This window comes from Oncorhynchus kisutch, linkage group LG14 (genome assembly GCF_002021735.2).
Source record: "Oncorhynchus kisutch isolate 150728-3 linkage group LG14, Okis_V2, whole genome shotgun sequence".
In the NCBI taxonomy this organism is placed as follows: Eukaryota; Metazoa; Chordata; class Actinopteri; order Salmoniformes; family Salmonidae; genus Oncorhynchus; species Oncorhynchus kisutch.
This window is the reverse complement of record NC_034187.2, coordinates 47924948-47949222: the sequence shown is the minus strand read 5'-3', so window position 1 is coordinate 47949222 and position 24275 is coordinate 47924948. Positions and strand designations below refer to the sequence as shown.

At 43.5% G+C, this 24275-nt stretch overlaps 1 protein-coding gene across 1 annotated transcript; it reads right to left on the bottom strand.

The window, feature by feature from the left end:
• Positions 1–3355: 3355 nt before the first annotated feature.
• On the bottom strand, positions 3356–7186 carry dpm3 (dolichyl-phosphate mannosyltransferase subunit 3, regulatory). The gene is made up of 2 exons (XM_020500760.2): positions 7093–7186; positions 3356–4398 (listed from the first exon to the last, which is right to left on the bottom strand). Exon 2 carries the CDS (start codon positions 4343–4345, stop codon positions 4067–4069), a length of 279 nt encoding a protein of 92 aa, XP_020356349.1. The 5' UTR covers positions 4346–4398; positions 7093–7186; the 3' UTR covers positions 3356–4066.
• Between the last annotated feature and the right edge of the window lie 17089 nt (positions 7187–24275).

The following is a 24275-nucleotide window of genomic DNA, read 5'->3' as shown; positions in this document are numbered from 1 at the left end:
TGTCGCCCTATTTTGATTGTCTGATGCAAAACATTGACATCAACAAGGATCTTTTTATGTATTAGGCCAAGGTTAACTTCAACACTATTTGTGTCAGCATACAAGCTAACAACCAAAGTTGGATCATCTTGGAGATAAAGACAAACAGATGAAAACAGATGAAGTCAGAGTTACGCATGCATGTGGTTATGAGTGGAAAGTGCAAATCTGCCAGACTAGAGGTCTGTTTTTCCTGTGGTGTATCACAGGTTCCTTTTCATCATTGAGCCAGTCAGCGCTCAGTCAACAGCTTGCAACAGATCCATGGGGGGTGGCAAGGCAGAGCTTGATCCCGTGCCAAATCAGGCACATGGAACACGTTGGCCGAAAAACTGCCAGTTCGTTTGCATTCGTTCTGAAGTTATAAGAGGGCTTTAAACCCTTTAATGATGCCTTTGCTCAGATTGTGCTTTGTTTGTGCACAGCAGGGGTCACTGAAAATGAATAATGAATAAAGTAACAAATAATTAAAGAGCAGCAGTAAAATAACAATAGCCAGGCAATATACAGTGGGTACCGGTACAGAGTCAATGTGCGAGGACACTGGTTAGTCAAGGTAATTGAGGTAATATAGGTATCAAAGTGGCTATGCATAAATAATAACAGAGTAGCAGCAGCATAAAAGAGGGGGAGAAGGGGGTGGCAATGCAAGTAGTCTGGTTAACCATTTGATGAAATGTTCAGGAGTCTTATGGCTTGGCGGTAGAAGCTGTTTAGAAGCCTCTTGGAACTAGACTTGGTGCTCCGGTAACGCTTGCTGTGAGGTGGCAGAGAGAACAGTCTATGACTAGGGTGACTGGAGTCTTTGACAATTTTTTGGGGCTTCCTCTGCCACCGCCTGGTATAGAGGTCCTGGATGGTAGGAAGCTTGGCCCCAGTGATGTACTAGGCCGTACGCATTACCCTTAGTAGTGCCTTGCGGTCGGAGGCCAAGCAGTTGCCATACTAGGCAGTGATGCAACCCGTTAGGATGCTCTCAATGGTGCAGCTGTGGAACCTTTTGAGGATCTGAGGACCCATGTCAAATCTTTTCAGTCTCCTAGGGGGGAATAGGTTTTGTCGTGCCCTCTTCACGACTGTCTTGGTGTGCTTGGACCATGTTAGTTTGTTGGTGATGTGGACGCAAAGGAACTTGAAGTTCTCAACCTGCTCCACTACAGCCCTGTCGATGAGAAATGGGGGGCAGGCTCGGTCCTCTTTTTCCTGTAGTCCACAATCATCTCATTTGTCTTTATCACATTGAGGGAGAGGTTGTTGTCCTGGCACCACACGGCCAGGTCTCTGACCTCCTCCCTGTAGGTGGTCTCGTCGCTGTCGGTGATCAGGTCTATCACGGTTTCTTCATCGGCAAACTTAATGATGGTGTTGGAGTCGTGCCTGGCCGTGCAGTCATGAGTGAACAGGGAGTACAGGACAGGATGGGACTGAGCACGCAACCCTGAGGGGTCCCGTGTTAAGGATCAGCGTGACAGATGTGTTATTACCTACCCTTACCACCTGTGGGCAGCCCGTCAGGAAGTCCAGGATCCAGTTGCAGAGGGAGGTGTTTAGTCCCAGGGTCCTCAGCTTAGTGATGAGCTTTGAGGGCACTATGGTGTTGAACGCTGAGTTGTAGTTAATGAATAGTATTCTCACATAGGGGTTCCTTTTGTCCAGGTGGGAAAAGGCAGTGTTGAGTGCAATAGAGGTTGGATCTGTTGGGGCGGTATGCAAATTAGGTGGGTATAGGGTTTCTGGGATAATGATTTTGATGTGAGCACTTCATGGCTACATACGTGATTGCTACATGTCGCTAGTCATTTAGGCAGGTTACCTTAGTGTTATTGGGCACAGGGACTATGGTGGTCTGCTTGAAACATGTTGGTATTATAGACTCGGAACAGGAGAGGTTGAAAGTGTTAGTGAAGTCCCTTGCCAGTTGGTCAGCGCACACTCTGAGTACACATCTTGGTAATCCGTTTGGCCCTGAGAATGTTGACCTGTTTAAAAGGTCTTACATCGGCTGTGGAGAGCGTGATCACACAGTCGTCCGGTACTGCTGATGCTCTCATGCATGTTTCAGTGTTATTTGCCTCGAAGTGAGCATAGAAGTAGTTTGGCGCGTCTGGTAGGCTTGTGTCGCTGGGCAGCTGAAAGCAGTGCTTGACTTGGACTGAAAAAGGTTCCGGTACTCATTTTGGGTGCTGGTACTGTTTATACACTACATGACCAAAAGTATGTGGACACCTGTTCATCGAACATCACATTCCAAAATCATGGGCATTGATATAGAGTTTGCCCCGCCCTTGCTGCTTTAACAGCCTCCACTCTTCTGGGAAGGCTTTCCACTAGATGTTGGAACATTGCTGCTGGGGACTTGCTTCCATTCAAGCACAAGTGCAGCAGTGAGGTTGTACAATGATGTTGGGCGATTAGGCCTGGCTCGCAGTCAGCATTCCAATTCATCACAAAGGTGTTCAATGGGGTTGTCAGGGCATTGTGCAGGCCAGTCAAGTTCTTCCACACTGATCTCAACCAACCATTTCTGTATGGACCTCGCTTTGTGCACAGGGGGCATTGTCATGCTGAAACAGGAAAGGGCCTTCCCCAAACTGTTGCCACAAAGTTGGAAGCACAGAATCGTCTAGAATGTCACTGTATGCTGTAGCATTAAGATATACCTTCACTGGAACTAAGGGACCTGGCCCAAACCATGAAAAACAGCCCCAGACCATTATTCCTCCTCCACCAAACCTTACAGTTGGCACTACGCATTGGGGCAGGTAATGTTCTGTGTGATTCATCACTCCTGAGAACGGATTTCCACTGCTCCAGAGTCCAATGGCGGCAAGCTTTACACCACTCCAGCCGACACTTGGCATTGCGCATGGTGATCTTAGGCTTGTCTGCGGCTGCTCCACCATTTCATGAAGCTCCTGACGAACAGTTCTTGTGCTGACCCTTGCCTCCAGAGGCAGTTTGGAACTCGGTAGTGAATGTTGCAACCGAGGACAGGCAATTTTTACGTGCTACAAGCTTCTTATATACTTTTGTATATATAGTGTATTTAAGTGCAGGAGCTCCACAATACTTTGTAGCAAGTATTTAGGTTCCGGTACTCAGCTCCGGCAAGGTCCTGCCCAAATCAAGCACTGTCTGAAACAGAGTCTAAAGGGAAACGACAGTATGTATATTTGTGTTGCCAAATATATAAATATTATATAAGACCATTCCATAGAACAGTACAGAGCATTCATTCTGTGGTTGAAGTAAAGAAGCCCCTGAGCCAAGGCCATATGTTGAGAGATCCTCAAACACACACACACAGAGCTTTGGGAAAAATTTGACAGTCTTTATTAAGTCACAACTGCCTCAGGACACAAGTCAGAAACATCTCAATGGAATGTGCACTTCTTGAACACAAAAAAACTAGCTGGCGAAATCAACAGCTGAATCTCCAGACACTCAATTAGCTAGAGGGTATACAAATGTTTGACAATCCTTGGGCGGAAACTAATCCTAGTCCCGTTCTGTATCAGCATGACCCTCGAGCTTTATTATTAGGCATTTCACAATTAACTACATTTGGCCACACAACAGTGATTTGACTGTGCTGCATGATACAGACTTCCCTAAAGGGTCTGGTCTATTACCTTAACGGTGCACAAAGTGCCCTTTATAGGGTTGGCGTAATAGTACAAGCATTAGTGATGTAACAATACAAACAGTTGATGTGTTGTTGTGCTCCGTTTCTCTTGATGTTATTGGTTAAAACTGGTACTGGATAGCGGTCGGTTTTGGATGACGGATGAGTCAGCCGAGTGACTAGGCATCTGTATAGGGTGAATCATGAATACAGAATAGGGACAACAGCATTCAATGGTGTATGTAACTAAGCAAGAACCACTTTGACTTTATCCACTATGGACATTGTACGAAATAAAATAACATGGTCCATGATAAGAATTTTGAGTTGTATATGAGTCCAAGTCTGTCATTGTGGTGTCTATCGCATAGTCTCTCAAGAGTCTCTATAAGTCTGTACTTTTCACATCTTCAACCCTTTTTTCCTCAGGTCCTCCTTGGCCTCCTTTATCTGATCCTGTAGTTCTTTGGATGCCTCCTCACAGTCGTTGAAGGTGGCCACCCTGTATCCCACAGTAGCCAGGGAGTAGCAGCCGAACACCACCAGCAGATACACAGGCATGGGCCAGGCCACCTCCTTGTAGGCCACTGGGAGCCTCAAGTTCAGAAGGTCAAAAGTCACGAGAGCCCATGCTGCACCTATTACCGAGACGCCAAACACCCACTCCAGGAGCTTGGTCATGGTGAGCAAGATGATGGGAAACTTCAGGGCCAGGAGACCAGATGCCAATAAGCCTGAGATAGGAAAAGAGTAACTTAGGGTTGAAAAGAAAACTCAGATCTTGAGTGTTTTACTAACTAATTTATTCAATGCAGTCCAGTGACTGCCCTGATCATTATTTAATGGATATATCAGCAAGAAAAAAAATACATGCATCTTAATCATATCAATCTCAAATTCTCCCTCGCTATCTACATCTTTAGATATTTTCTACAGTCACGTTCAGCAGTGTTGCTAAAACACTGTTACAAAACAACTGTAGCCAAAATTATGTGTATGCTCTGGGCTAGGCTGAACAAGCATCTGAGCAAAGGCGGAGAGGATGAATATGATAAGTCTCCTCTCTAGCCCAGTTAGCTACCATTACATTTTCCCATTAGACAGCTCTGCAAGCGTTATAATGTCAAAATACATTCGTTACTCACAGAATATGGAGTTTTGCTGAGCAACTATTCTTATTTATTGCCGTCCCGCTCGGTACGTACATCCCAAAAAGTTTTACAAGCAACTGAAAAAGTGTCTCATCTATGTATTGTTGAAAAAAAAATGTTTTAACCAATTGTAGGGTGTTCACCCATAAAATGATTAATTCATTCAAAGTTTATACAAATATGTCCATTCAATAGAGAATTGCGTAATAAAAACAGTCCAAACCCCATGTCCTACTATATATGGTTCAAAAGTTAAGATGATTTACTCTGAGAATTTAGCATATTTAGAGTGAATGTCGTCATTGGCATGATCAAAAAGTAGTCACTGCTCAGAACTCTGTGGCGCTGCTTCGCGGCACAACGTCACCAACTTCGAACGTCAACTGATGAGCTAACTAGTGGCTGCAGGTTCGTGTGTGAAAATGGGGTTTTTCGAAATTAAATCTGCTGAATACAAAACAAAACTATATATTTAATTACAAAACTAACGGACTTAACTTCAATATTCGCGAAGACAATCTGTTCCTGTTTTCAAGGCCACTCTAAAATGTGCAGTTTTGTCACAACACAATGCCACAGATGTCTCAAGTTGAGGGAGCGTGCAATTGGCATGCTGACTGCAGGGATGTCCACCAGAGCGGTTTCCAGTGAATTGAATGTACCATAACCCGCCTTCAACGACGTTTTAGAAAATTTGGCAGCATGTCCTACCGGCCTGGCCTCACAAGCTGAGGTCACGTGTATGGCATCGTGTGGGTGAACGGTTTGTTGATGTCAATGTTGGCAACTCAAATCAAATTTGTCACATGCGCCGAATACAACTGGTGTAAACCTTACCGTGACATGCCAAGCCCTTAACCAACAGATCAAGAAAGTTAAGAACATTTTTACTAAATAAATTAAAAAATAGTAACACCAAAATTTAACAATAATGAGGCTATATACAGGGGGTACCGGTACCGAGTCAATATGCGGGGGTACAGGTTAGTCAAGGTAATTTGTAAAGTGACTAAGCTTAGATTTAAAAAAAATTAAATTGGGGGGGGGGTTTACGTAAATAGTCCAGGTGGCCATTTGATTAATTGATCAGCAGTCTTATGGCTTGGGTGTAGAAGCTGTTAAGGAGCCTTTTGGTCCTAGACTTGGCTCTCCGGTACCGCTTGCCGTGCGGTAGCAGAGAGAACAGTCTATGACCTGGATGTCAGTGATGTACCGAGTGCCCTATAGTGGCGGTGGGGTTATGGTATGGGCAGGCATAAATTACAGACAAACACAATGGCATTTTATCAATGGCAATTTGAATGCACCAAAATACCATGAACGAGAAAGGTATGTGACCAACAGATGCATAGCTCTATTGACTGATTTTCTCATGAACTGTAACTCAGTAAAAATCTATGAAATTGTTGCATTTATATTTTTGTTGGGTATAGCTTCATTCCAGACAATACAGTTTAATTTCGAACTGTTATTGAAGTACATACTGGGCGGGACATCAGTAGATTCGGCCTCCTGAGTGACACAGTGGTCTAAGACACTGCATCCCAGTGCAGTAATGAACGTATTGTGACATTATAAACTCGGTGGTTCGAAAACGGGATGCTGATTGGCTGAACGCCAAATGACAAAACATTTATTTTTACTGCTCTAATTACGTTGGTAACCAGTTTATAATGGCAATATTGCCAATATACCACAGCTATATGCAGGCAATCCGCGTTACGTCGGGCGTAAGAACAGCCCTTAGCCATGGTATATTGGGCATGTACCACACACCCTTGAGCCTTGATTGCTTAATTATAACGCTTGCATAACTGTCTAGTCGGACAATGAATGGAGGAGACTCGTCATATTCATCGTCTGTTCTTCTGCCCTGATACTGGTTTTAGGCTAGGCTAATCGTTGCCAAGACTACAAATGAGGTAGCTAACAAGCTACCCTAACTCAACAGATCACAGTAGATACTGGCGACATCACAAAGCTGCAGCTCTATGAAAAGAGGAATAGCTTCAGTTAGTTGGCCTATATGACGACTATTTTGCGATATGTGAGTTTTGACTAGATTAGAGAGAACAGAGTATTTAGCTAGCTAGCTCTGTAGCTAACGTTAGCCAGTTTAGGTTCCAATGTTACAAAACAAACTAGCGACATAAAAGGCATTCAACGTCGAATTTGCATATAGTACATGTACATATAGTATTTGACCTTGCTAAATACATTTGAAAATTGACTTAAAAATACAAATATACATCGTTAAATATTAATACGCGTTCTTACCTTCTTCCTAAAGCCAATTCACCACTAGGCGCAGAGAAATGACGTCATAAGTAAATAGGGACTTGTGGGATATGTAGTGTCAGAGAGATTGAAGGGACTACAAGTTGTGTCCAACAAGTGACATATTTCTTTAGAAATACTCAGACATGAAAAGCAATCTGTTTTTTATGGTCCTAGGATATGTAAAACATATTGGAAACAGATTACTCAAAGTACCTCTAATTGTTTCTTTAAGCAAACATATGTCCACTGCTCTAAATGGAGAAATTAATTTTCAAATATTGTCATTCACAACCTTGGTCTCATCCTATGTGATGGTAATGATATACCAAGTTAAAAGCGGACCAACAAAGGTTACATGCGCTCAGTGGCACAGACGGTGTCATTAATTCAATGTCTCTTTATGTTTTTTATTTTTTATTTATGTCACCTTTATTTAACTAGGCAAGTCAGTTAAGAACTAATTCTTATTTTCAATGACGGCCTAGGAACAGTAGGTTAACTGCCTGTTCAGGGGCAGAACGACAGATTTGTACCTTGTCAGCTCGGGGATTTGAACTTGCAACCTTTCGGTTATTAGTCCAACACTCTAGCTACTAGGCTACCCTGCGTGTTATTGACAGTATGTTTGTTTGTTCCATGTGTAACTCTGTGTTGTTGTTTATGTCGCACTGCTTTGCTTTATCTTGGCCAGGTCACAGTTTTAAATGAGAACTTAACCACCTGGTTAAATAAAGGTTTAGGGAGGTAAGGCAATAAATAGGCTGTAGTGGCAAAGTAATTACAATTTAGCAATTAAACACTGGAGTGATAGATGTGCAGAAGATGAATGTGCAAGTAGAGATACTGGGGTGCAAAAAAAAAAATAACAATATGGGGTAGTTGGATGGGCTATGTACAGGTGCAATGATCTGTGAGCTGCTCTGACAGCTGATGTTTAAAGTTAGTGAGGGAGATATGAGTCTTCAGCTTCAGTGATTTTTGCAATTCGTTCCAGTCATTGGCAGCAGAGAACTAGAAGGAAAGGCAGCCAAAGAGGAATAGGCTTTTGGGGTGACCAGTGAAATATACCTGCTGGAGTGCGTGCTATGGGTGGGTGCTGATATGGTGACCAGTGAGCTGAGATAAGGGGGGGCTTTACCTAGCAATGACTTATATATTGACCTGGAGCCAGTGGGTTTGGCGACGAATATGAAGCGAGGGCCAGCCAACGAGAGCATACAGGTCGCAGTGGTGGGCAGTATATGGGGCTTTGGTGACAAAACGGATGGCACAGTAATAGACTGCATCTAATTTGCTGAGTAGAGTGTTGGAGGCTATTTTGTCAAGTCAAGGATCGGTAGGATGGTCAGTTTTATATGGGTATGTTCAGCAGCATGAGTGAAGGATTTTTTGTTGCGAAATAGGAAGCCGATTCTAGATTTAATTTGGATTGGAGATGCTTAATAATGTGAGTCTGGAAGGAGAGTTTACAGTCTAACCAGACACCTAGGTATTTGTAATTGTCCACATATTCTAAGTCAGAACCGTCCGGAGTAGTGATGACGGACAGGCAGGCAGGTGCGGGCAGCGATCAGTTGAAGAGCATGCGTTTAGTTTTACTTGCATTTAAAAGCAGTTGGAGGCCACGGAAGGAGAGTAGTATGGCATTGAAGCTCATCTGGAGGTTAGTAAACACAGTGTCCAAAGAAGGGCCAGAAGTATACAGAATGGTGTCGTCTGCGTAGAGGTGGATCAGAGAATCACCAGCAGCAAGAGCGACATCATTGATGTATACAGAGAAAAGAGTCGGCTCGAGAATTGAACCCTGTGGCACCCCCATAGAGACTGCCAGAGGTCCGGACAACAGGCCCTCCAATTTGACACACTGAACTCTGTCTGAGAAGTAGTTGGTGAATCAGGCGAGGCAGTCATTTGAAAAACCAAGGCTGTTGAGTCTGCCGATAAGAATGTGGTGATTGACAGAGTCGAAAACCTTGTACAGGTCGATGAATACGGCTGCACAGTATTGTCTTTTACCGATGGCGGTTATGATATCGTTTAGGACCTTGAGCGTGGCTGAGGTGCACCCATGACCAGCTCTGATTCCAGATTGCATAGCAGAGAAGGTACGGTGGGATGTGCCAAGGGTCACATCTGTTCATTCACGGCCCTCTTTAAGTGTCTACTTAGTAGCCAGAGAGACATCAACATAATTCACTTAGGGAGGGCAAGGGAGACAGCGAAGAGCCACTGAGACATAAACATCATTCACTGAGGAAAATGGAGAGTTCTTCTTGGGACGTTGGTGTTTGTGTGTGTCACTGTTAAATGTGTGAGTGACGGTGTGCATGTTGGGAGGCACATGTTGCTCTTTCTGTTTATACAGGGTTTTCACATGCGTACGAGTGTAAGATACACATATTCTACTAACATACACAAAAATATAGTATGTCTTTTAACACACACATTCGCTACTCATATAGGCCTACCCTACACAAACATTTGGTGCGTATTTGACTGTGATTGTAGGTTGAGTACTGAGCCTGAGTATATATAACTGCAATTGTCAAATAGTATTTATTACATATAGTGAATGTGAGTATCCCTTTACATATACATTTGCAATAGTATGTGCCTGCATCTACCTACCTACGTGTATCTGCCTTTATGTACGAATGTGTGTTGTGTTTCTGTGATGTGTAGTGTAGTGTAGTTGTCAATGTTACGTCAGTGTGCGTGTGCGAGTCTCAGTGGGAACGGCCGTGCTGGCGTTTCTCAGTGTGTTTCTCTGCCAGCTCCTGTTCCTGTACTCAGGAAACCTGTGCCCCAGCAGAGAGGGCCTGGCAGACACAGCACAACAGCCTGCCTGGAGGAGGGAAGCGGCACAGGGAGAGGCAGTGGGGAGAGATGGGGGAGTGACTGGGAGGGAGAGAGGCAGGGGGGAGAGAGGTGAAAGAGAGAGATTGGGAGGGAGAGCGGCAGTGGGAAGAGAGGGGGGAAGGGAAAGAGAGGGGATGACGTGGGAGAGAAAATAGGGGGGGTTGAGTCTGGGGTGTGGAGAGGAGAGGAGAGGAGAGGAGAGGAGAGGAGAGGAGAGGAGAGGAGAGGAGAGGAGAGGAGAGGAGAGGAGAGGAGAGGAGAGGAGAGGAGAGGAGAGGAGAGGAGAGGAGAGGAGAGGAGAGGGGTTGAGAAGGGATGCGGTTGAAAGGAAGGGAATTTGCAGGTGCAGGTTGAACAATTGATGACCTGAATGGTGCATTAAATCCAGATGCTCATCCAGACTTTTCTTCAATCCCCCAACACCTCCAACCACCTCCCACGTGCAAACAGAAACCCTGCTTCCAACAGTGTGAAGTTACAGCTTGGAGGGAATAGAAGGAACAGAGGTACCGAAAAAAAGAAAGATTGAGTTGAAAAAGAAGATACTGTATCATTAAGTCAGGAAAGAGGAGAAGTGACTCATGACTCCAGAGAGTGAGATAAAGCTGAACATTTTGTTTTAGAGATTTATGTTGTATGTGTGTGTGGTTAGGTCAATATCAGTCGAGTGAGAGGTTCAGATAAGAGATTGTGGTCTAAAAGAACAGAGGACATATTGAACATTTTGTACTGATAAATATTGACGTACAGTATATAACTCAGAATATAATTCTGAGTAACACAAAGAGCAACAAGGAGAAGGGGAGAGAGAGACTCACTGAGCTGAGAGTATATACAGTATAGGAGAGAGTCAGCCAGGGTAACAATAGAGCTTGGCGAACTAACAGGAACCCTCTGTTTCCTGAGTAGGAGACCTAGTCCGTTGTGTGTTATGTAGCCATGAGATGGTTGTAATGAGTGTTTGTGTACCCAGGGTGACTAACAGTGTGTCGTTGTGTGTGTGTGTGTGTGTGCGCATGTGCGTGCTTGCACGAGCTTGTGTGTACGTGTGGATATTCTGCATAAAATTTGTGTTCCAGCTAAGGGAAGAATATGCAACTGGGGTGTGAGGTGAGCGTGTGGCTGTGTGTGTAGTCAGTCAGTGTGTCCTATGAAAACCATATGAGGATGGCACTGCACTTGTGTGCTCTCGCTGCCCTAAGTCAAAACACACCTGTTTCAGCTGCTGCTGTGAAGGAAGAAAGGCCCAGAATTCGCCTCCCTGCCCGCCATCCTGTAGGCTTATGTGATGTACAGTTACCTGCTCTAGGTGCTAGGTGTGTGTGTGTGTGTGTGTGTGTGTGTGTGTGTGTGTGTGTGTGTGTGTGTGTGTGTGTGTGTGTGTGTGTGTGTGTGTGTGTGTGTGTGTGTGTGTGTGTGTGTGTGTGTGTGTGTGTGTGTGTGTGTGTGTGTGTGTCAATCATTATGGGGCTGATTGGACTGGACTGCTAGACTCTGGCGACCTGCCTGTCAATGGCTTTAGTCTGGACACTGGTTATATTGTACTCTCCACAGAAATCTGACCCATGGACCCTCAACCCCAGTCCCCTCAGGCACCTGCCAACCTCTGACCTGTGAACCTGGGGAGCGTTTGGAGAGGGTTAAGTGTTGACACTGTAACAGAGAAGGGCCAACAGTTCCAGACTTTAAAGAGACAGGTCAACTGTTTTAACTACCCCCTCCTCCCTGGGCTGTCTGAACCTTCTCCATACCTCTCTCCAGTCTTTTCTGTCTTTCCCTCCCTCACTGCCTGTCTCTCCCCTGATCCTTTCTATCCGTTCTCCCACTCTGTCCATCTCTCGGGGGTGCGTGTCCTGTGTGTCTCCCGGTGGCTATACACTGTCAGGATTTTGATGTGCACAGCTGCTCCTGACAGAGCGGTCCAGGAAACGTGTGGTTTACAAACCCCCTGTTGACACTCGGATTTGCCTCGACTTTCTCTTTTCAGGGACCTGGAATTTTAACAGCTCTGGGGCTGTTGGTTGAGGTTCCAGTCAGTGCAGGGTGTTTGACCATGGAGGGAAAGCACTGCCGCATAGATCTGTGACAGGATGTAAAGCTCAATCAAAATAACACTATATCATTACTCTTTCCAGATGCTATTCCAAAATAGCTGAAGTTGCACCAGCCTTAAAGTTACACCAGAGGGCCACAAAGGCATTAAGTTAATGTTTAGTTTGATAAATACATTATAGAATGGGACCCAGTTTCACCACATGCACTTGAGGTTCACCAAGAGATTTCTTTCCAGATTGCAATTCAGTATGAAGAATAGTTAAAGATGGAGATCTTTGTACCATAGACCGGTTAGGGGATTCCTCCTATACACTTGATTTAAGCCTTTGAGGTTGATGCCACAGTTTAAGTCAGCATTATTGTAAAATCAAAATCAAATCAAATTGTATTTGTCACATGCGCTGAATACAAAAGGTGTAGACTTTACTGTGAAATGCTTACGAGCCCTTCAACAACAATGCAAAAAAAAAGTAAGGAAATTGGCAAGTAGAAAAATAGTAACACAATAAATAAAAATAAGGAGACTATATACAAGGAGTAAGCATACTGAGTCAATGTGCATCGGTAGGAAGTAGTTGAGGGAATATTGTATGCACATGTACAGTTGGTAGGGGTAAAACAACTACTACACAATTAGGATAGATAATAAACAGAGAAGCAGCAGTGTATGTGAAGAGTGTGTGTGTGGTGTCAATATGCATGTTTGTGTGTTTTGTGAGCGTGAGCGTGTGTATGTTGGAGTGTAAGTATGTGTGAATGTGTGAGTAGAGTCCAGTGAGTGTGCAGAGAGTGTAAGAGTCACTGCAAATAAGGGTCAATGTAAATAGTCTTGGTAGTGATTTGATTAACTGTTCAGCAGTCTTATGGCTTGGGGGTAAAAGCTGTTCCGGTCCCAGACTTGGTGCTGCGGTACTGTTTGCCATGTGGTAGCAGAGTGAACAGTCTACGACTGTTGTGGCTGTGGTCTTTGACAATTTTCCAGGACCTTCCTCTGACACCACCTGGTATAGAGGTCCTGGATGGCAGGGAGCTCGGCCAAAATGATTGCCTGTGCCTCTACTCCACCCTCTGTAGAGCCTTGCAATTGAAGGCGGTGCAGTTGCCTCTGTAGAGCCTTGCGATTGAAGGCGGTGCAGTTGCTTCTGTAGAGCCTTGCGATTGAAGGCGATGCAGTTGCCATACCAATCGGGGATGCAGCCAGTCAATTTGCTCTCAATGGTGCAGCTGTAGAACTTTTTGAGGATCTGAGGGGCCGTGCCAAATCTTTTCAACCTCCTGAGGGTTAGCATTAGGGTTAGGGTTTACAAAGAGGGGCATACCCCCCCTCCCCCATTGTTTTTGTCCGCTGTCCGATCTCGACGATGCATGGAGAAACCCTAGAGTTTATTGTCAATATCACATTTCAAAGTGTGTGGTGGAATAGCTTTAGCTATAGTTTACCCTAACTGGGTTAAGGATATACTGTAGCTGCAGCAGCAAACCAATGACTGAGCCTTTATGCTTTCCTGTTCACATTCACTCTGCCAGTTCATCTTCATTGTGTAACAATAAAAGCAGAGTTTGTCTGTATAGGGAAAACGGAAATATTGAAAGACAATCCAAATGGATGTGGCTTTGGGAGTGTAAATGGTAATTTAATTATCCATTAGCCCCCCCCCATGACCGTAGTGCACCCGGATACAGTATGTGGCCATATGGGCTGTCTAGTATTACTGTCACCCCTAATTTATTATAGTGAATGAAGATGACCCCACAATGGCTTCTCAAATCCTCTTACCAAACATTTAGTTGATTGACCCCGCCCCCTGCCCCCGCACTTCAATTCAGCTTATCAATTTGATGAAGGCAGCCAAACAGGAATATATTCATGCTGCTGATGGATGAAAGAAACAGTATAAATGTTTTAACCAGAGGCCTATTTTTTGTGTAAAATGGTTTTATAATTAGAGTTTAAAGTCCAGGATGAAAAAGTATAATTTGGGACAATGGGTAATGTGAATGATACAGCATGCCAAAGGTGAAAAGGAAGATAAATAGAATAGTTTTATTATGTAACTTGTGCTGATTGGGTTGCAATTCAATCAAAGCATTTATATTGCAATCAAACCAAAGTGGGACAGTCAGTGCCATGTGGGTGGGATGTTAGGCTACTATTTATACTGGTTAATAAAAGGCATTGTCTATATGTATCACTGAGAGCCTCCATTTCAGCAAAGCATGGTAATGATTGATGACTTTAACTGTGCGGTATAGGACAGGTCATCAACAAACCTTGAAATATAGGCCATGTACACAGACAGTAGCCTGGTCACAGATCTGTTTGTGCTCTTGTCTATTCCATTGCTGCTGACAGGGAGTTGACATGATAAGCACAAACAGACTGGAACCCATGCTATATGGATATTATTTAGTACACTGGGCCGTACAAATGATATTGGCTTAGAGTGTGTACTAACACGGATCTTGTATACAGAAGATCATTACCAGCCTCAACAACCAGAATGTGCAGCGTGGTTCTTCAAGATGGTAGACTACAGTACAGCTCTTCCAGATTTGATCTCACAGCCAGCCAGGCCTTCATCAGAAAATGTCAAATGCCTTTTCCAGTCCCCCATCCACCTCCCCCCTCTCGTTACAGTACATGTTAAATAATGATCATGGCGATGAAGTATTGGTGGTAGTTGTTCTGAGGTATTTAAAAGAAGGCCCATGCTGGGCTTAATGCTCAATGGGAGGATAACGTGGTCCCCCTGCATGTGGTGTTGTGGCAGCATACCTCCAGCAGGTCTAAACACAATCTGTTACAGATTTAGACCAAATATGATTTTTTTTTAAAGAGAGGTGCAATGCCAACGAGCGAGAGAGGGAAAGCAGGAGAGAAAGAGAGAGGAGTGGTAGAGTACAATACATTCCAATTCCACTCCCTGTATCATGCGGCGATAGAGAGATAAAGCCATCCAGGATGACTTTTATCTATGTCTTAGGAAATTAAGAACCTCTGTATTGTGCTATTGGCTTTCTATAGTTTTTTGGTCGGTTTTTATTTCTCCTTGGTGGCTGAAGCTAGCAAACCCATCCACCCTTTGGTTCCCCTGAACATGGACCCAATTAAATACATATGTGGATTTTCATATCGAGGTCTCGTAAAAAAAAAAAGTAGGGATTTACATCACGCTCATCTACATAGGGACCATATGCTGAACATTCTTACATGTCCTGTACAGTCTTACAGTTTTCATTATTGTGTAATGATATTTAAGGGCACATCAGGTGTTCATTTTATTCACATGATTATTTCTCACTTCAGTCAAGTGTTATTTCATAAATACAGCATTTTACAGTCAGAATTTTGTTTTTTGTTAAACATGTGGAATTTGTTAAAAATATACTGTATAGTCTACAATGTCATCCATCTTCAGCATTCAGGCTACTGAGAAGGAAACCTACATTTTTCCTTCCATTCAACTACAATAAAGCATCATAGATGCAAACCATATTGTTTATATTATGAGGCTGGGATAGCAGCATTGCTTGTTTAAAGATCTGTATGTGTGCTTTAGCCAAGTCGTTTGACTATCATTGTCATTCTGAGGATTTGCTATAGTACATAGAGATTAGCGACCAGGCTAGTGACTCTATTGTCATTGTCTCCCAACAGGTTGCTCCATGCCTCCACAACGCTAAAGTATACCACTGTGGTATAATATAAAATGTTTTTTAAAATCCCTAAGATTGTTTGTCAGGCCAGGCTGAGTTTTATGTACCATGGTTTTTATGCATAGTTGAAACAGTGAGCTACATTCCCTCATCACTGCTGTCTATCCCAGTACATAGTACATATATTACATATAATATAACATCGTAAAGGGAGAATCTCAATTGCATTTCCTTGATTCCTCGCATCCTCTCTCCTTACCTTCTTCTTAAAACCCCTTTCGATGAGAAGGTCAGTGGTCCCTCCCTTTTCACTTTCTCATCCAATGGGTTTTGAGGAGGCAAGGAGAGAGGACATGAGGTATCACAGCAATACAATTTAGATTCTCTCAAGGTATGAATTAGGCTTACTGTTAGAATAGTTAATGTTCTACTGCCTCCCAGTGGTCAAAGTGAAACACTGCTCAGATATTGGTCAGAAATGTGGAAAAAGTCAAGGGGTTTGAATACTTTCCAAATGCCCTGTATACACTAGAAATAGAAATGCAACATGGGTTGGTCCTGTGTTTCATGGGCTGAAATAAAAGATCCCAGAAATTGTCTATGGACAACAAAATGTTTCTCTCAAATTTTACATCCCTGTTAGTGAGCATTTCTCCTTTGCCAAGATAATCCATTCACCTGACTGGTGTGGCATATCATGAAGTTGACTAAACAACATGATCATTACTAGGCTTGAACAATTTGGGGAATATTCAGAGGTGGGAACTGTCTGTGGGAATTAACAGGAATATATGGGAATTAATGGAAATATATGCAAATGAATATTAATACCATTTAAATGTAGATGTTTTTTGCATTGGATATATTTACCATATCATATCATATGGAGACAGAAACATAAACATTTTACCTTATCATCAGTAGACATAATTGCAAATGATTAAATTCTTCCAGTAGAAAAAAAACATTTAGTTACGAATTGAACTTTAAATAAATTAGTTGACACTTCACATGGGATGATTTCACTGAACAACTAAATAAAGGGAATATTGAATGATCCCAATGATCCATCGCATCTCCCAAAAATGTTTTAAACATACATCTGTAAAATGATAGTCTAGAAACTACAGCTTTGGTTCTCTTCCTCTCAGGCTTCCATGTCTTCTCCATGGACCTCCTCAATGTCCACCTCTAAAAACATTCATTCTCAATAGGGTCTTCTTTCCCCACTGATTCCGCCAAACCCTTGGCTATGGTTTCGCTAGATAGTAGGTAGAAACAGTGGGAGTCTCGTTCATCCATTCATGCGTGTCACTAATTAGATGACGAGGCATTTGGCTACCTTAACAGAGTCACAATCACTCCCGCCCTTTACCCGGAATTCATTGAATTTCTTCACTTTGACAGCTCGAAGCGGGGCTCGTCTCTTTTGAACGTCAGCCATTTGACCCTCGGTTGATCCGCATGGCGGGGTGGACTCTTTTCCGGTTTACCGACTGGCCGTCAGTTGCCTTCAAGCCATCTTGTGCTGCGTACTACTTACCTGGAAACGAGGTCACCAAGGACAAGCGCTACTGTATCTGGCGTCCTCCAGCTGGAGAGGGCATCCGATTCCTATTGCTTGACTCTGTCCGTCACCACAAGAGACCTGAGGGTGACAAAAGAGTGGGATTATTCGACCGTGTGTTGGATGGTAGCGGCCTCTGCATTGTATGGAACTGTAACACTATGTGTGGGTTTTGCCGGTGTGAGTGATACATGTTACCGTTCCGCCCCTGCGCACCTTACCATGTGCACGTATGCATGTAGTGTACCTCCCTTTCGGCCAGCATTTTTATCCTCTCTATTCACCATGGGGGCAGTTATTACCCCCGGGTCCTCGGAACCTAAGACCCATCTGTAGACGGTATGTTTTTGCTAAGGGTTAGTCACATGCCATCCCACTTCATGCTCTGAGAAGCGTGAAAGGGAGCTCCCACTTTAATGTGTAGAGTCCCTTACTCAGGTAAACCTGAGACCTGGTAGTACCTAACCGCTAAGCACCGACCATCGCACCGACCGTCTCCCTTTTAATGCTCATTCTTTGGCGTTCGATTCAAAACTTCGCGTTTTAGTGTTACCTAAGAGAGAGAATAAAGTAGATGTCACGGGTCAAAATTTTGATTGATGACCCTATGTGAACCTATGTGAACTCTATGTGAACCCTATGTAGTGATGACGTGTGCATGTCTTCTGGTCAGGCAAGCCTGGTTAGGTGGGGGCTATGGGGTGAGTAAGGGTCCATTTGACAGGCCGTTAATGATTGATGACCCAAGCCTGATAGGCAAGCCTGGTTAGGTGGGGGCTATGGGGTGAGTAAGGGTCCCTTTGACAGGCCGTTAATGATTGATGACCCAAGCCTGATTTATGACCCTATGTAATGATTTATGACCCTATGTCATGTAGAAGGGTGCATGCCCAGGGTTGAGTAAGTGACCATGTGTCAGGTCAACCTGTTACTGTTTCTCACGGTTTGGGTTGGTTAAGGCCCCTTATAAAGCCGCTGAACAATACCTGTTTAAGACTGTACATGATAACCCCCCCTGAATATTAAACAAAAATGACACCTATGCCAATTTTAGGGATGTTATGCTCGGCTTGTCATGAACCCAGTGACCAAAGCCTTGAAGAAGTTCTGTGTGAAGCTCCAGAATGTTTTAAAGGATTTTTGGGTACGAGTGAGGGCCACATGTCTTACATATTCCACCCGGAGGATTCTACGGTAAAGATATTCACAGACCGTGGACCCAAACCCCTTTATCCTGCAAAACCTGGGAGTTTTCCCCCGGCTCTGGGGATGAGAGAATGGCTAAACATCAGGCTGGCTCTTTGTAAAATTGAACAGGTCCTAAGTGTTACAAATGTGCCAGGATATGCGTTGGAAGAACAGGTCTGCGGCCGCAGTGATCTCAAGGCTCTAAGAATTGCTTCAATGGACTATAGCCCTGACAACAAAGTGACAATTTTAGCCTGTGACCTTTATGATAAGGCTAATGCTACAAAGTCTGTCAATTCTCCGGTAGCTTCCAGAGCACGCAAACATGTAAACTTTTTTATTCCTGTGTTTAGTTTTAAATGGGTGGATTATCCAATTTTCATAACACTTATGAATAAGCTGGACATTCTCTTCCAAAATGGGGAACAGTTAAAGCGCTGGGCGAGGCTTTCCTTGAGACAGAGTCAAGACCAAAAGGCCCGACGGCGGATCTACCCCTGGAGTGAAAACTTACCATGTGTTGATGGACATAGCAAGAGAGCCTTGCCTTTTGAGGGTGAACTCGACACGGACAATGGCTGTTGGTTGCATAAGCTCCCAGGATCTGTAAGAAAGGCATCGTAAAATACCTTAAGAATGTAACGATATAAAATGTATGTACTAAATATTTTGAATGAAATAAATGGTTTTAAAATCAGAATCTCACCACGTTATGAACTCTCGCGTTTGTTCACTCTTAGCGCAGTCTGTCCCTGAGAAAAATCTTGCGGAAAAAGCCATGTGCGCGCGCATGTGCGTGAGGGAGTTTTCTGTAGTGGCTGTGTGTGTGTGTGTGTGTGTGTGTGTGTGTGTGTGTGTGTGTGTGTGTTTCAAAAACAGAAAAAGGGGGGCGGGTTGTTTGTTAAAAAAATACCCCTGCATGCCTGGTGGGTCGTTTGAAACCAAGGTTTACACTAGCCTGCAAAACAGATGCCTACCCCCCAACAATAATATTGTGTCTTACGACTCCTAATCTTAAAGGCCTTTCATAAAACTATTTTTTTAGGGGGGCTAAAAAGTCATTCATCCCAGCGATGTCGAGAACAACACACCCCATGCATCTAGGTGCTAGCACCCCGGAGATTTTAGAAGCTCCAAAAGGATCCTAATGTTTAGACACACCCAATACCATGTGTTTGAAATGTGTCAAATATACCATGGGCGGGGGTATAGCCCGAAAAAAACGACAAACCCCAAATGCTATGTAAAAAAATCATTCAGGGGTTTTTCTCTAGGTCGTAGGGTACAAAAGCGCTAGAAACCATGGGCAATGTTAGCAGCGTTTTAGTTCCGATGCAAACAGCACCTCCAGAAACTCCAAGAATCGTTATCGGACTGAAGCGTTAAAAAAGATAATCGGGGAAAAAAGTCTAATGGATCTATCGCAAGGTGAGTTCTTGAAATAAATCTTTATTAGATTTGGTTGTTGTTGGGGAATTGTTTGAAAAGCGTGGGATGTTATAGAAATATTAAACAATCATTAGGATCAGTATGCTTACCGTATAACAAGGCAATATTAGCTAAAGTGATTATAGCTTTAATATTGTCGAATGTTTTATAGATTCTGAAGCATTCACGCAGATACTCCGAGGTATAACTGAGCTCGAACCATCCAATGGGGCTCCGAAACAAAGTGCCGACAAACAAACGCCTGCCCTGAATTGTCAACGTAAGTAAGCTCCAAGAATTCCATACATAAAAATATTTATACCTTAAAAACAAAAAGTGTGGGCATCTTATATTAAAAGTTATTTTATATGTTTACAGAGGACCTAAAGCCTAGAAGGTTAAACGATGCCCTATGGAGCCTGAACGGTTTCTGCGAAGCATATGACTACGAGACAATTCTGCCCTACTCCCAGGATGTATTTACACAAAAGCAGCGAACAGAGACTTTAAACGGCAGGTCAACTCCCCTTGGCCAGGACAACGTTGTCCCCCATATTTCTAAACACCAAAGGATAATTAGTGCTCAGATCCACAGTTCCGCTTCACCCGAACAATTCTACTTGGCCGATATTCACGAGACGTCGTTCCAAGGACTAGGTATGAATCAATTATATATTATTATTTATATATATTATTATTTTAATATTTATATATTTTTTTTATGCCGGAATATGTTAAAACAAGGCCTAATGCTGTTTTTTGTTTGTTTGTTTGTTTTTTTTCAGGCTCACCATCTACCGGACCTGCAGATGCTGTAATACAGGTTGAACAAAGACATCAGCCCATGGTTTCAGAGCTTCTTCAGAACAGCCCTCGTCAAAAAAGCCGAGGTATTTAATTAATGTATTGTTAATATATAGGCTTATATCTGAAATGTATTTGGCATTTTTAACATATTTTAGGGTTAATAACCTATTTGTGTATGTATTATTTTTATTTCAGACTCCTCACCGGCTTATGAACACAACGCACAAACATCGGAGGATGCCCAGACAAGCATCCCCGAGGAGGCTCCAAAGACACCAGCGAAACCTGATGATGTCAAAGATTTAAATGACATTTCTGAGGTAGACGATTTGATGTTCTGTGAAGCTGCCAACCTTCTTGAATCGGCCAATTCTGTGGGGGAAACAGCAGATTCTGAAATAGACCAAGAACGTTTTTTCAAAGCGTTTACCCTGGGTTTAAAATCACGAAAGGCTCTACTCCAGAGGCGCATGTGTATTCTACTCGAGCATCAATACAATCAGGATGTGTCATTCTGGCGTAGCGAGCTACCCCGTATGTTAAAAAACATTAGGGCTAAAACAAGCAAATACCGCCGTTAAAAAACACACATGTAAACACACACACACACACACACACATCCTTAATTAGACAGATGGCGCCCCCTATAGACCAAAGTGAGACAATTGAAACCCTCTTAGCCAGGATCCCTACAGAGCTCCAAGATATAGTTAACCATATGAATGATTCGGGGGTAATTGACATAATGACAATAGATGAAAATCTATTATCCCAGATTCCCTCCGAACTCATAGACATTATTACACGTATGAATGAGTCAGGGCCTTCCGAGGAAAACATGTTAACACAGATTCCCGAAACCATCATATCTCTAATTACCCAGCTTAACGCGAGCCCTAGGTTTAATTCGGCCCCACAGACACCTCTAAGACAGCCTTTAACAACATTGTCCGAAGAGTCTGAAAGTCAATATGATGTTTTTGAACAGTTGGACAAATGTCTAGCAAATCTGGAGGGGGGCGGTCTTGAGATCAGTGTACAGAACGAGAGCGCTAGGTTTAATTCGGCACCCCAGACACCTATAAATCAGCCTTTAACACCAATGTCCGAAGAGTCTGAAACCCAATACGATGTTTTTGAACAGTTGGACAATTGCCTAGCAAATCTGGAGGGGGGAGGTCTTGATCGAAGTGTACATGTTTTGCGTCGAAATAAATTCAACAATATTGAGGTTCGCCAGTTTTTCAATTTCGCATGGGGGGGTCAGATTCGGGAATATGCTGTGTTTTACGTAATGCTTATGGACACTTTGAATGAACTGTTAGCGAGGATTAGAGATTATAGCGAACCTAGGGATCTCTTACAGTTGGAAATTTGTGGAGACAGTCTACAGAGCAAGGTATCGCTTATTTTACAGAATGGTGAAGCAGAGCTTGAACAATTTGTTAAACTGCTAGAACGCCTTGTTCAGTCAAATTTAAACGTGCTAGCAGATAGGACCCTCGAACTTGTAGTACAATTAGTACGCCAACCACAAGGGGGCGGGGGTCAGAGACGAAAGCTCGAGAGTTTAATGCAGTCCGAAATCATAAGCAATAAAAGGGCCTATCTCATAAACGTTCACAATCCATGTAATAAGCTATGTTTTGCCATAGGTTTGGCCCACTTACTCAGCCCAGGATGTACGGATCAAGCCGCGTTACATAAAGCTCGAGAGCTACAAACTGCGGTGGGTCTCGGTATACAGGATGCTGTGGCTTTCTCAGACATAGTCAAATTTGAAAACTTTCTGAACATCAAGATTGTGGTTTTGTACCACAGTAGGGCTAATGACGCTCTCCTCAAGTTCCAAAATATACCCGAACCACATCCTAAGACTATGTACTTTTATGTGCAAAATGAGCATTACTATGCCGTAACTAACATCACAGCCTTTTTAGGCGCGCCATATGTCTGTCCAGCCTGTCATACCGGCTACACACGCATGGGGGGGCACTCGTGCCGTTACAACTGTTCAGTATGTCTGGATAAACATTGCCCTATGCAGCCGCTAAACTTGACCCCCTGTGCGGATTGTCACCGCACATGTCGTTCGGCCTACTGTTACGAAAAACACAAAACTGAAACATGGCATCCCAAGGCATGTAAATCTGTAAGCAGTTGTGACATTAACAAGAAATGTCCAAAATGTCATTGCAATTACAACCTTAAAATAGATAGCCCTAAACCTCATGTTTGTGGAATTATACACTGCCCAATCTGTAAAGGTCCTTTGAAAAGCAGAGACGCGGAAGCGGTTCAAGAAGTAACACATGAGTGTTACATTCAGCCCTTGGCTGAAGATGAACATACAGAGAAATATGTGTTTTATGATTTTGAGACAACTCAGCAATCAGGGGTTCATTTGCCTATTTTTGTGTCAACCATGACTTTCAAGGGTGAAAAATGGTCGGCCGAGGGACCCGATTGTGCCCGACTCTTTCTAAAACATTTTAGAAAAGCCCAGTACAGAAACTTCACGTTTATAGCTCACAATGCTAGGGCCTATGACTCCTATCTGCTTCTGAACCCTTTGATACAGCAAGGCGTGGCACCCAGTGTCATAGCTCAAGGGAGTAAAATATTATGCTTTGTTGACCCCGCCTTCAAACAGAGATACATTGACAGCTTAAGCTTCTTACCCATGAGATTGGCTCAAATGCCAGAGGCCTTGGGTTTTGAAAACTCTGTCAAAGGCTATTTCCCTCATTTCTTCACATCTGAGGAGAATCTACATTATATAGGATCTTATCCAGCCCCCGAAATGTACGGGTGTGATCAAATGTCTCCCAAAGAGCGTGAGAGATTCATGACATGGTACGAGACCGTAAGACATGGCACTTTTGATTTCCATAAAGAGATGGAATCATACTGTGACAATGACGTTGTTATACTTCGTGAAGGATGCCTCAGATTCAGAGAAGAGGTAATCAAAGATGCGGGCATTGACCCCTGGAGCTGTACAACTATTGCATCAGCGTGCATGAAAACCTATCGTACACACTATCTAACTCCTGAATCTATAGCTATCCCATCGCCAGACAACTACCGACGCCAATTCAAGGCCTACTCTAGTGGTTCCATTCAATGGTTGGAGTACTTGGCCCAGGATAAAGATATTTTTATCCAACATGCTTTGAATCGGGGGGAGAAGGCTTTTGGGCCTTACCATGTAGATGGATACACACAGATTGACGGGGTTGAGACAGTGTATGAGTACAACGGTTGTTTCTTCCACGGTTGTAAATTATGCTTTGTCCCCCACACCTTGTGTGTCCTAACCCAAAAGACTTTTGGGGAAATGTACCAAGAGTTTCAAGACAAACTGAATTCTTTAAAGGCTACTTACGGGTTAAAAGTTGTGGTTTTGTGGGAGCACGAATGGACAGCCCTCAAAAAGGCAGATCCTAGTGTTAAGGCCTTCCTTACCCATTATGACCCTCCAGAGCCCCTGGAACCGCGACAGGCCTTGTTTGGAGGCCGGACCAATGCTTTGACATTGCGTTATGTAGCTCAACCCGACGAGACAATAGGCTATGTAGATTTTACATCCCTATATCCTCATGTAATGAGTTCCTCA

What these genes read in the sequence shown, in the direction of transcription:
- dpm3 (XM_020500760.2), bottom strand. Translation starts at nt 4,345, where the DNA reads ATGACCAAGCTCCTGGAGTGGGTGTTTGGCGTCTCGGTAATAGGTGCA.